We start from the raw sequence: 13,745 nt of genomic DNA, 5'->3' as shown, positions 1-13,745 counted from the left end.
TTGATTTGTGAGAAATGTCTAGAAAAATGCATTGTGCTTCCTTTTTAGGTAAATGGAATTGATTTAAGGAATGCAACCCATGAAGAAGCAATCACAGCCTTGAGACAGACACCACAGAAGGTGCGACTCACCGTGGTCAGAGATGAAGCACAGTACAAAGATGAGGAGAATTTAGATATATTTTTTGTAGATCTTCAGAAGAAAGTTGGAAGAGGATTGGGCCTGAGCATTGTAGGAAAACGGTAAGATAATCCTTCACATCCAAAGTTAAAATTAAATATTAGAGAGTATATAAATGTACTCATAGATTCTTCAGCACCATGCGTTGATGAGAACATTGAAGAGGCCCTAACTTTACATTAGAGATAGAGCTGGAAACAGGCCCTATGGCCCACCAAGTCCACACTAACAAACAATCACCCCATATACTAGGACAATCTTAGACTCTCGGAACAATTTACAGAAGCAAATTAACCTATGTCTTTGGAATGTGGGAGGAAGCCAGAGCACCTGGAGAAAACCCACGTGATCATATGGAGAAAGTGCAAACTCCACACAGCCAACACCCATAGTCCGGGTCTCTGGCGATGTAAGGCAGCAACTCTACCACTATGCCACCCATGATTTGAATTTCCAAATTTCTCTTGATTCAAAAAACTTATTTTTCGTTTGTAAAATTGTGTTTGCTCCTCTTTTTGTCAAAACTAAAGAGGAAAACAACGGTATTATAGACCAGTTATGGAGATTTCTTAGTTTTATAAAGTATTTGAAGTCTATAGCTAAAAATAGAATCCCCAAAATTGGAACTATTTGTACCTTTTTTTTCTATGTACATGAAGCAAAATCATTTTTCGCTTGACAATGTAATTTTGCCTATTGCTGGTTGAGGCCCCAACTGTCCAAAAGACAAGGCACTTCCAGGCATCATCCACCTGAGCATTCATGTCATTTCCTCAGCCTCATTTTTGCATATAATGTCATCAGCAACACGTGGACACTCATTCTTTCCAGAATAACTGAAATTGGTGCGAAAATTAGCAACTCGTGACATGCAATTTTCACACATTGTACAACAAGGGCTAAATGTACCCTTTTAATGCACTGAATGAATGAAATCCAGTTTTTAAGCAGGAGTGTCTGAACATCCTGAATACTTTTACCTAATCAGATTCATCCACTGCTGTGAAGGGTAAATAATGTATGTGAAATCCGATTGAATTTGTGAAAGGTGACCGGAATAGTGAACAGAGAAATTTCATGGATGATATTTGAAATGACATTTGATAAATTCTCTGATGAGAGTATAAGCGATAGCATGGAACTAAAAGTATTGAACAAGTTAGAAAATTGGCAGAACAACAGACGACAAAGAGTAATGATCATTGACTGGCATTCAAATGTCAACATGTAATGGGTGGTGTCAGATATGGATCTGGATTGGGATGATAGCTATTCCCAGTACTTTCTAACTAATGTGATTGATACAAAGCCACACATCCAAGCTTTCCAATAAGGATGTCATTAAACTGGAAAGGATGTTAAAAAAGATTTGAGGATGTTACCAGGTCTGGAGGTATTGAGCTATAAGGAGAGGATGCATAAGCAAAATCGATTCCCCTTGGAGTGGAGGAGGCTGAAGTTTATACAACCACTAGATTGACGTGGACCCGTTGATACAAATCTCTACTGCAGGCGCACCTGCGAGTGCGGCAGCCCCCGTTGGGTGCAAACCTCTCCTGCGGGCCCGGCAACCCTACCCCAACTGATCCAAAACTCTCCTGCTGGTCTGGCAACCCTCCGTGCAAACCCCCTCCCCCTCATTGGCCCCAAATCTCTCCTGCCTTGGTCCAGTACCTTCTCCTCCCCCTCTCCCCCCCTCCTCCCCCCGCTCCCTCCTCAACCCCCCACCCCCCCCTCTCCTCACTCCCTCCCACTCAACCAACTCCATCCCCCCCTCAACCCCCTTTATCTCCTCCCGCTCCTCACCCCCTCTCCTTCACCCACTCCATTCCCCCTTATCCCCCTCTCTCCTCACCCCCCTCCCCTCAACCACTCACCCAACTCCATCCCCCCTCAACCCCCCTTATCGCCCTCCCCCCCCCTGCCCCCCTCACGCACTCAACCACTCCATCCCCCCTCACATGGCCGGAAGGGAGCTTCGGATCGCTACGGGTCGCTGCCGTTTGCACCATCGCACGCACGGACTGATGTTGCAAACGCAGCTTGTCCTCCCAGAGGGGGAGGGGAGGAGGTGGGTTCAGGGGGGATGGAGCGGGTGAGTGGGGGGGGGAGGGAAGGAAGGGGGTTCAGGGGGAATGGAGTGGGTGAGTTAGCGGGTGCTCGTCGGCCCACACCCCCCCCCTCATTGCCCGCCACTCCCGTCACTCTGGCAAGTCCCGCCCCCAGCCGTCATCGTGGGCCCCTCCCTCATTGGCTGTCACTTGGGCGGTTCCCATTGTGACGTCATACGCTGAATTTTGTTAAGCGTCAGTTTAATAAGTTAATTTTTTAACTTTAAAACCTCTCTAACTTTAAAAATATAAGACCAATTTGAATGAAACTTGGATGAAGGTGTCCCCAGGATAAAGGCGAGTAAGGTGGTCCTAAAATTGTCACACTATCGTGTGACGGGGGTACAAAAAAAGAAGGTAACATCACAGGCATGGGCAAACAAATAAATAATCAAACAAACAGAGAGAGAGAGAGAGAGAGAGAGAGAGAGAGAGAGAGAGAGAGAGAGAGAGAGAGAGAGAGAGAGAGAGAGAGAGAGAGAGAGAGAGAGAGAGAGAGAGAGAGAGAGAGAGAGAGAGAGAGAGAGAGAGAGAGAGAGAGAGAGAGAGAAGAGAGAAAGAGAGAAAGAGAGAAAGAGAGAAAGAGAGAAAGAGAGAAAGAGAGAATGAATTGTGAGTCAGGCAGCATCTGTGGAGGAAAATGGACGGCGACATTTCAGGTTGGGACCCTTCTTGTTTTTTGCTCAAGATTTCAGCATCTGCAGATGTGCAGTTTACTGGTGGTTTCAATAAGTTTTAAAATAAAATTGAAAACATGGATTGTTGTGAAATGAGGAAGCAGAAATGGACTTGAGGATGGTGTTCTGTGTTTGTGTCCCAACCTCTGAGGATACTTGTTACAAATATACCTGCACTATTTTCTGACTATCCTAACCCATGGAAACGTATTTATTAGAAACTGTCATATCAGGTTGTTTTCTTAATGAAAAAAATAAGTAAGAAAGTGTGGTTAAAACTTTAAGTATAAGTTACACTTAATTTTATGTCTCATATAAACATGAGGTTATATATTTACATAAATTAAAATATTGCATGCAGTTTCATCTAATGTATTTCAATAGCACATCCTGTCAAAGCTCCAGAACACTTGAAATGAATGTAAATATTTTAACAGGATTGGAACTGGAGTATTTATCTCAGACATTGTTAAAGGCGGGGCTGCTGAACTCGATGGGAGGCTGATGCAAGGTGACCAAATCTTGTCAGTAAATGGAGAGGATATGCGAAATGCTTCACAGGAGACTGTGGCAACAATACTAAAGGTAAACCTGGAGTAACTTCACTAAGAGACCAGAGATTCAAAACCACATGATGCTAAAATGGCATGAATGGGACACTGATACCAATTTTATCCAAAGTTCCTGTGGAGTGATTTTCACATGTGCATGCTATGTAGAATGTGTGTATAAGTGGTCTCATTATTGGATCTTTTAAATCTTTATGCACATTAAATGCAAAGGCAAACTTTTTGTAGTTGGTTGTAAACTGTGCACAAGCTTGCACAATGTCGCTTTGTTACTGGAGCTCTTTAAGTAATGTTACCATTGGAATTGCATTTGGAAGAACAGTAAACCCTCGCAGGTACGGACCTTTATATAACGAATTTTATTTTTAGTTGACCAAGGTGTAGCATTGGCCACGTGTTTGCAGCGACTGCCACAAAGCAAAGCCCCAGAGTGTTGGATGCAGAGGCAGCGCGAACCATTGCACCGCATCACCCTGGCAGTGCGTGCCTCGATTGCCTGGTAACAGCGCAACGCTCCTGTTGCACCACCCCCCACTTCCAATGAGCTGGCGCCATGTGGTGTGCTTCCAATTGCGGAAGCAGAGAGGGCGATATGCATGAAGGCGGCATGAGTACCAGGCCCGTCCCTGGCGTGTGTAGGGCATGGCTCCCTGGCCTATGAATTCCCAATGGTTTAACCCCTCCACTGATGCTGTTTCTTCCCACCCGGCTTTGGATTAAATATCATTATTTATCCTCCACACCCGGTTACACAGAACAATCGGCAATACGGGACATTATATCCCCCCCTCCCCCCCCCCCCCCGCGCAGTCTGTTATTGTGAGGGTTTACTGTAGTGAGTTGGTTGAGATTAAATATTTTGAAATGGGCAGGGGAGTATGCACTTCAAGCATGGAAGGGACATCATGCCGGCAGAGGTAGATGACTGGGAGTAACAAGGTGCTCTGGGAGGACACGTCCAGGTTATAGGAGGCCTTACTTGAAAAATGCGCAGAAATCTGATCCATTTTATAGTCCATGTGAATCCATCAATGTCTTGAACGATGAAAAGCAAAATTCAAGTAATTAAACAAATCTGAAAGTGAGAGTAGCCTCAAAAGTTATAATCATGAAACTCTTTCCTGGATGCCATATTTTGAACAATGAAAATGTATAATGTCCTTTGATTAATGTCATGCGTATTGGGCTTCATTTGTTACAGAATTTTACAGTAATGACCAATGACCTGAACAGTCTCTGACTGCAAACATCTAGCACACCCAAAATAAAAACAGGAAGTGCTGGAAACATTCAGCAGATCAGGCAACTTTTTGTGGAGAAAAAACAATTGATCTTTCAGATCAATGACCATTCATCAGTGGGCAGACAGTCCCTCAGAAAATAGTTGCTACTCACCCCAATTTAACCTTCCTGTGTATCTCAGTAAACATTCTTCAGTTTGTTTAAAGTTATTTCCTGTTGCTAAGCTTTTTCGCATTGGACCCAGCCCCCAGAGCAGGTAATTCAATCACAAATCAGTGCAAAAATCTATTTGGTGCTGATTGTTCAGCGCTTATTGCAAAATCAAAGCCATTAGAAATTCTGCAGTACCCTGCACTAATTTCTGACCATTCAAGTCCATGCAAAGCCATCTGTAAGTGTCAAATGTTCCATATATACTCTTAGTGCACAAAGCAAACAAGCAAAGTGGTGAAATTGGAACATTATTGCAATTAAATTGGTAACATAGCTTTGGACTTCCTTATATCCAAAACGTGTTTATTTTTTACAGTGTGCTCAAGGATTAGTTCAGTTGGAAGTTGGCCGTCTGAAGGCAGGCTCATGGATTTCCTCCAGCAGTACATCACAAGGCAGTCAGGTCAGGATTATTTGCTGTTTAAATACTGGAGTTCATGTCTTGATGGGATTTGCTGGAAGTTAATCACAATTTCCTATCTTTCAATTAATCGGTGATATGTTAATTGGAATAATGCTTGTCCCTCAGATAATATGCTTTCAGTTCATTGGCCACCAAAATGAAATTTAATTAAATTATGTGAAAGTAGTTACTGTGTGTCTGGAACACTCTGGTGCACCTCTTGTGGCAAGTGACATATGAACAGATCTGCAAGCAGATTGCCTCTCTGCTGGGGATATTTGCCAGTGATGTAATACTCACAGCTTCAGTATCATTTTGGAGATCTATATGGTTTTAATTAATATGCGTAACCCCAGTTTATTCATTGTTGCAAAATCACGGTTGCATTGTCGTCTTGGGGATCAGTTAATCAATGTGAAAACCAGTGTGCGAGTGGTTTAATATTTATGCTAAAGCCTTAAGGGAACGGTAGCTTTATTTCACATCCTAAAGCTCCAAATAAATTTGTATTTATACTTATATACTCTGTTCATGAAGAAAGGGTGAAATACATTTTGAAAGCTCTAATATTCTGTTAATAGGTGAAAATAGGTGAAGAAATGCATGCAATAGCAGGTAAATGTTGTGAATTAGGAAAGCATTAAATATCAAAACTGGGGGAAATAGTAATTATCTCTGGTTTAAAAATATTACATTGTTAAACCATCAGAGAAAAAAATGATCTACTTAGTAGAACTGCAAGGCATAAATTCACTGTAAATTAAGTGGGAAGATTTATTTTAAATTCACTATGATTATTTTCTAGAGTGGAGGTTTATTAAGGAAGCGCTTATTTTCCAAATAGGAAATTAAAATTGCAACGATTCATTTTATTGTAACATTATCTCTTAATTATAATGTGCCCTGCTGGGCGGTTTCAATAACGTTGTATAAAGATGCAGCAAATCAATCTATGTCTGATTGAGGAAAGTGAATCTCCAACTGTGGTAAGGTGTTGCACCTAAAACATCACAGTTAGGTGATGATCTCTGATATTTATCTTAATTTTTACTACATTATGGACCTAAGTTGTGAATTGTGGTGATGAGGCATATCGGGGCTGTGCTTTGTCAAGAAAGCTAGACAGAAAGAAAATACCATTTTGGTAACTATTAATCAAGAAATAATTGTTGATCCCTCAGTCCAGTATGTACATTTTGGTAATGATTGTCATTTACGACTACGATGGTTTAACACATAAAATTGAATGTTTAAGAGAAGCACAGGTCAAGCCTTTTTTATACAGAGTGGTGGGTTGCCTGGAACACTTTGCCTGGGGTAGTGATGGAGACATATACAATGGTGCCATTTGAGGCTTTTAGATAGGCACATGGATATGCAGGGAGTCAAGTCTATTTGTCACATTCACATTCACATACACGATGTGCAGTGAAATGAAAGTGGCAATGCCTGCGGATTGTGCACAAAAAAGAATTACAGTTACAGGGAATGGAGGGATATGGATCACAGGGAGGCAGAGGAGATTAGTTCAACTAAACATCATGTTTTGCACTGAGACTGTGTTGAAGGGCCTGTTCCTGCGTTGTACTGTTCTGTTTTCTATGAATTTCTTCACTACAGTTAATTGGTGAGCAACCCAAAGGATTAGGCTAAAATAGACTGAATTAGATGTGTATTTACATCCCAATGCCACTCCCTTTAGCCTGGTGTACGTTACTTCCTCTCTTTTAAATTGGATAAGCTTGATTAATTGTGATTTATTTTGACTTAACCTAGATGAGCCAAGAAAGTGGCACAAGTAACCTGTCTAGTTTTGGAGCTGCTGTGACCACGTCACAAAACATTGCCAGCATCAAGAAGAATACAGCTGACTCCTCACAGAGGAACTCAGGTAAAATATCAAAATTAGATGATTAATACATCTGGATTTTCTTTACTTGTACTGTTTCCAACTTTAACCTCTGGGCAATTTGCAGCAGTTTAGTTCAAAAAACAGTGGCGAAACAGGTCCTTCGGCCTATCGAGTCTTTGCCGACCAGCGATCCCCATACACTAACACTATCCTACACTAAGGACAAATTACAAATTTTATCAAAGCCAATTAAACGTCTTTGGAGTGTAGAAGGAAACTGGAGCACCCCGGTGAAAACGCAGGGTGAACGTACAAACTCTGTACAGACAGTATCCATAGACAGGATCAAACACAGGACTTTGGCGCTGTAAAACGGCAACTCTACCGCTGCGCCACGATCATCCAGACAATGAAGATTTTTTCAAATCATCCACTATAAAGTTAAATCTCCAACAGAAAGTATAAAAACAATACTTGGTTCCCTCTGCCTGATTAAAATAGATATATATTTCCATCTCTTTGATTCTAAGGAGTAGCTCTATTTCACAAATGCTCAAAGAATGCAGAAATGAATTTGCTTCTGCAATAGTTATTAATGTATTTGAATTTGAAGGGAAGTATTTCAAAATAAACAAACAGGCATTAAACCCATTCAATCCAGAATTCTTCCACAGAACATGTGTAATCTATTTCATCATGCATTTTCTGAGGCAAGGTTCTTCACAGATATCTTCAAAGTCCCATTTCACTGCACTGGTATCAATAGCTAGCCAGAATTTATTGTCCATCTATAATTGCCTGGGGGAGGTGGTGGTGAGCCACTGCAGTCCTTCTAGTGAAGTAATTCATAGTGTCATTGTTTAGGGAGGTGCTGGTTTGAAACCCAGTGACAATAAAGGAATGATGATATATTTCAGGATTCAGGATATCTTTATTTGTCATCCAAAAAACAAGTTTTTTGGACGAAATGTAATCACCCACAGTCCAACAATAAAAGCAATAAAATAAGCAAATTACACAACCCCAATCAACACACAAAAAAAGAAACATCCATCACAGTGAGTCTCCTCCAGTCCCCTCCTCACTGTGATGGAAGGCCAGAATGTCTTTTCCCTTCCCCTGCTGTCCTCTCCCGTGGTCAGGCTGGTGTCGTTGCCACGTTCCAGGCCGCGCCGGACGGTGAAAGGTCCGCAGCGGGCCGACCCAAGCCCCGTGATCCGGGGTGGGTGAACACGCTGTCGCTGCCGCTGTTGCTGCACGTCGAGGCGGTCGTGGCTCCCGACATTGAAGCCCCCTCCGAGCAGAGAAAAATCCCGCGGCCTATTTCAGGCCGTGCCGGACGGTGAAATGTCCGCGGCGGGCCGACCCAAGCCCCGCGATCCGGGGCGGGCGAACACGCTGCCGCCGCCGGAGCTCCCGATGTCGGCATCCACGCGGCCCGAGCCCAAGGCGAGTCGCAGCCACTCCCGCAGCCTCCGAGGACGGCCGGCTCCGCTGATGGTGAGTCCGGTCGGCTCCGCTGATGGTGAGTCCGGTCCGCGGGCTCTGCGAACCAGTGCCCTGGAGGCCGCCAGCTCCAGGAGTTGGGCCGGTGGTAGGCCGCAGCAGGAACGGAGACCCGACCCAGAAAACAAAGGTCGGGTCTCCGTTCGGAAGGGACACATTTACAATTTTACAGTTCCCCCCCCTCCCCCCCACACACACACATAGTACACAACCACAAAAACACGACATCACATCTACAATTAAGACAAAAAAAACCAACAAAAACACAAAGACAAACGGACCACAGGTAAGCCGCAGCTGCTAGGGCAGCGCCGCCATTTTGGGAATGTAGGTGACAGAAGGTAGGTGAACTGGAAGGGGGCCATCAGTTGGTGATGTTTCCATGTGCTCTTGTGGTTTAACGTGGCTTGTCATTAGTGCATATGTTTGGACCCTGCTGATACTGAAGACCAGGATCACTTCTGGCTGTCTGCCTTCCACAATTTTCAACCTCATCGTTTCCTCGCCCCGCACAGCCCAGTTTTACCTTCTCCCCAAAATCCATAAACAGAACTGCCCTGGCAGACCCATTGTTTCTGCCTTCACCTGTTCCACTGAAATGATTTCCACGTACCTCAACTCCATCCTATCCTGGTCCAATCTATCCCGACCTATGTCCAAGATATCTCACATGCCCTTCGTCTCTTTAATAACTTCCACTTTCCGAGCCCCCACTCCCTCATCTTTACTATGGACGTTCAGTCACTCTACACCTCCTTCCCCCACCAGAAAGGCTTGAAAGCCCTCAGTTTCTTCCTCGACCCCAGAACCATCCAATTTCCTTCTACTAACACTCTACTCCACCTGGTGGACCTAGCTGGTCCTCTCTCTTAATAACCTGCTTCGACTCCTCCCACTTCCTCCAAGTTCAAGGCGTAGCTATGGGCACCTGCATGGGCCCCAGCTATGCCTGCCTCTTTGTAGGGTACGTTAGACAACCCCTGTTCCAAGCATACACTGGCCCTATCCCCAAACTCTACCTCCGTTACATTGATGACTGCTTCGGTGCTACCTCCTGCACCCATGCAGAACTCTTTGACTTCATCAACTTCACCACCAATTTCCATCCTGCACTAAAATGTACTTGGACCATCTCCGACACCTCCCTCCCCTTTCTTGATCTCACAGTCTCAATCACAGGAAATAGAGTATCGACTGACGTCTATTACAAACTCACTGACTCGCACAACTATCTCGACTACACTTCTTCCCACCCTGTTCCCTGCAAAGACTCTATCCCCTACTCCCAATTCCTCCATCTACGCCGCATCTGCATCCAAGATGAGGTGTTCCATACCAGGCTATCCGAGATCTCCTCATTCTTTAGGGAGCGGGGCTTCCCCTCTCCCATCATAGATGAGGCCCTCACTCGTGTCTTCTCAATACCCCTTGCTCAGCCCTTGCTCCCCCTCCCCCTAGTCGCAACAGAGAAAGTTCCCCTGGTCCTTACCTTTCACCCCATCAACCGTCACATACAACACATAATCCTCCAAAATCTTTGCCACCACCAACAGGATTCCAACACTAGTCACATCTTCCCATCACCACGCCTTTCCACTTTCCACAGAGACCGTTCCCTCCGCAATTCCCTGGTTATTCCCATCCCTTCCCACCCAAACCACCCCCTCCCCAGGTACCTTCCCCTGCAACCGCAGAGGATCCAACACATGTCACTATACCTCCTCCCTCGACTCTGTCCAGGGACCCCGACAGTCCTTTCAGGTTAGGCTAGGGTTCACTTGCACCTCCTCCAACCTCATCTATTGTATCCATTGTTCAAGATGTGGACACTTATTCATTGGCAAGACCAAACGTAGACTGGGCAATCGTTTCGCTGAACGTTTCGCTCAGTCCGCCTGAACCTACCTGATCTCCCATTTGCTGAACAGTTTAATTCTCCTTCCCATACCCACACTGACCTTTCTGTCCTACGTCTCGTCTCCTCCATTATCAGAGTGAGGTTAAATGCAAATTGGAGGAACAGCATCTCATATTTTGCTTATAGCCCAGTGATATGAATATTGATTTCTGTAACTTCAAGTAACCTCAGCATTCCCTCTCCCTATCCCTCCCCCACCCAAGTCGCACCAGCTTCTCGGTTTCACCCAACAAACAGCTAACAATGGCCTGTATCATCGTAACGTTTTTGCATATCTTTCATTTATTGTTCTTTATTTCTCGACATCATCGTCTATATCTCTCGTTTCCCTTATCCCTAACTAGCCTGAAGAAGGGTCTTGATCCGAAACGTCACCCATTCCTTCTCTCCAGAGATGCTGCCTATTACTCCAGCTTTTTGTATCTATCTTAGGATATTCTTAGAGTTGCTTTTAACTGTTTAATTATCCAGCACTATTTATGTTTAAAATCACAAAGCGCTGGAAACATTCAGCAGATTAGACATCCCCTGTGCAAAAAGAAACCAAGTTAATGTTTCTCGTCAGAGAAACTTCTTCACAACTGAGAAAGACAGAAAACAAGTTAGTTGTAAATTACAACCAAATTGGGGGAGGAAGTAAATATGACAAAGGAAACATCTTAAAGAGTGAGGCCAGAGTTGCCATGGCGTTTCCAAGGTTTTAAGGAATTGTTTGATTGATAGATCAGTGAGGTCAGATAGAGTGGGAGAGAAAACAATAAAAGGATATTATGGCGAGTCTGGAGGCTCGTTCTTTGTTGAAGAAGTTTATTGCGACAGCAATATTCGATCACAAAGTTTACATAACGAGATTACAGACAACCATTAAAACTAACTGTTCACTTCGAAGGAGTCTCTCAACTGACTCCTTTGGGCGCCAAAACCGCACGTGACGACGCTGTCCAATCAGCGATCTCACTCCCTGAACCAATCCTTACGGTCGCACCCACACGTGACCCTGCTGGCCAATCTGAGGGTTCGACACCTAAGACCACTCTCTATGGTCGCTACATGACCCCCCCACCAGAACCCGAGGTACGGAACCTAGCAGGGAGCCAGATTTCGCGACCAGAACGAGTAAGGAGAGGGGCAGCCGGAACCACAGGAGCGGGGGGTCCTGGACCGGGTGGAACTGCAGGAGCGGGGGGTCCTGGACCGGGTGGAACTGCAGGAGGACGGCCAGGCCGAGGCGGTTGACCGACCAGGACAGGGCTGTCCGGATCCAAGTGCGCAGGTTTAAACCTGGACACCGAGACGAGTTCACTCCTGCCGCCCACGTCTAAGGTGAAAGTGACCGTCCCTTTACGCAAAACCCGGAACGGCCCTTCATAGACCCTCTGCAACGGGGCACGATGGGCATCTCTACGCAGAAACACAAACTCACAGTCCTTCAAGGCAGGCCGTTCATGCACCACGAGACACCCATGACGCGAAGTCGGAACCGGAGCCAGGGAACCCACGCGTGCCCGGAGTGATGCTAACACCGACGGAACTGAAGGCAGCTGACCAGAGGACTCCGGCAGGAAATCCCCGGGTACTCGAAGTGGCGAGCCATATACTAGTTCTGCGGACGACGCACCGAGATCATGCTTAGGAGCGGTCCGGATGCCCAAAAGGACCCAGGGAAGTTGGTCTACCCAGTCCGGGCCCTCCAGCCTCGCACTGAGGGATGCCTTGAGTTGTCGGTGGAACCTCTCCACGAGCCCATTAGCCTGAGGGTGGTATGCCGTGGTGTGTTGCAACCGGGAGCCGTACAGCTCTGCTAGCGTGGCCCAAAGGGTAGAGGTGAACTGTGGCCCCCTGTCGGTGGTGATAACAGACGGAACCCCGAAACGGGCCACCCAATGGAGGGCCAGGGCCCTGGCACAAGAGGTAGCGGAGGTATCGGACAATGGGAAAGCCTCCGGCCACCGGGTGAACCGATCCACTACCGTGAGCAGATGGGTGTAGCCCCGGGAGGAAGGTAAAGGTCCGACTAAATCCACATGAATATGGAATAAACGGACCGCTGGGACCGCAAACTCTTGTACCGGGGGCTGAACATGGCGTTGGACTTTAGCGGTCTGGCAGGGAACGCAGGAACGGGCCCAAGCAGCTACCTGCTTTCGCAGGCCATGCCACTCAAACCGAGCGGCCACTAAGGCAGAGGTGGAGCGGATGGACGGGTGCGCCAGCCCGTGAATGGTATCAAATACCCGGCGCTGAAGGGAGGGCGGCACCACCGGCCTGGTACGGGGGAGGGAAACATCACACCAGACTTTTGTGCCCGCCGGCCCACTTCAACCCTGAAGTGGCGGACTGGTATGCCGAGGCGGTGTCTGCCAGGAGCTGTGCCTCCGCAAGCTCCTGGGGATCCACCTCGCAGTCTACCGCTGAAATGGGGGAAACAGCAGGCCGAGACAGGGCATCAGCAAAGGCATTAAGCTTACCCGCGACATGACAGACATCGGTGGTAAACTCAGAGATGGCAGTCAGGTGCCGCTGCTGGCGGGCCGACCATGGGTCAGACAGTTTGGAAAAAGCAAAAGTTAACGGTTTACGGTCCGTAAAGACCACAAACGGGCGGCCTTCTAGGAAATACCTAAAGTGACGGACAGCTAAGTAGAGAGCCAGAAGCTCTCGGTCAAAGGCGCTATATTTCAGCTCAGCCGAACTCAGTTGCCGGCTGAAAAACGCCAAGGGCTGCCAAAGGCCACCGGCCTGCTGTTCCAAAAACCCCTCCCACCGCCACGTCAGACGCGTCGACCGTCAGGGCCGTGGGGGCGGAGGCGTGCGGGTGGACCAGCATGGTGGCGTCTGCCAAAGCCGCCTTAGCTGCTGCAAAGGCCGACTCCGCGGCCGAGGACCATACCAACTCTACAGGTTTCCCCGCGAGGCACTGGAAGAGCGGGCGCATGACCCGTGCTGCTGCTGGGACGAACCTATGGTAGAAGTTCACCATGCCCACGAACTCATGCAGACCCTTCACTGTGGTGGGCCGCGGGAATGCACGGATAGCCTCCACCTTCTCGGGCAAAGGGGTGGCGCCGGCAGGG

General features: G+C 46.7%; 1 protein-coding gene across 8 annotated transcripts in view; it reads left to right on the top strand.

Moving 5' to 3' along the window:
* The window catches only part of patj (PATJ crumbs cell polarity complex component), a 209,155-nt gene that overhangs the window by 172,689 nt on the left and 22,721 nt on the right, over positions 1 to 13,745 (top strand). For all 8 annotated transcript variants that reach the window (XM_078407277.1, XM_078407272.1, XM_078407270.1 and 5 more), the window contains 4 exons: positions 49 to 242; positions 3,406 to 3,553; positions 5,309 to 5,395; positions 7,172 to 7,286. In XM_078407277.1, the coding sequence (XP_078263403.1) occupies positions 49 to 242; positions 3,406 to 3,553; positions 5,309 to 5,395; positions 7,172 to 7,286 (544 nt within the window). The remainder of the gene's footprint in view (positions 1 to 48; positions 243 to 3,405; positions 3,554 to 5,308; positions 5,396 to 7,171; positions 7,287 to 13,745) is intronic.

The sequence above is a fragment of the Rhinoraja longicauda genome, chromosome 11 (genome assembly GCF_053455715.1).
Source record: "Rhinoraja longicauda isolate Sanriku21f chromosome 11, sRhiLon1.1, whole genome shotgun sequence".
Classification (NCBI taxonomy): Eukaryota; Metazoa; Chordata; class Chondrichthyes; order Rajiformes; family Arhynchobatidae; genus Rhinoraja; species Rhinoraja longicauda.
The sequence above is the reverse complement of the archived record's forward strand: the minus strand, read 5'-3'. Positions and strand labels throughout refer to the sequence as shown.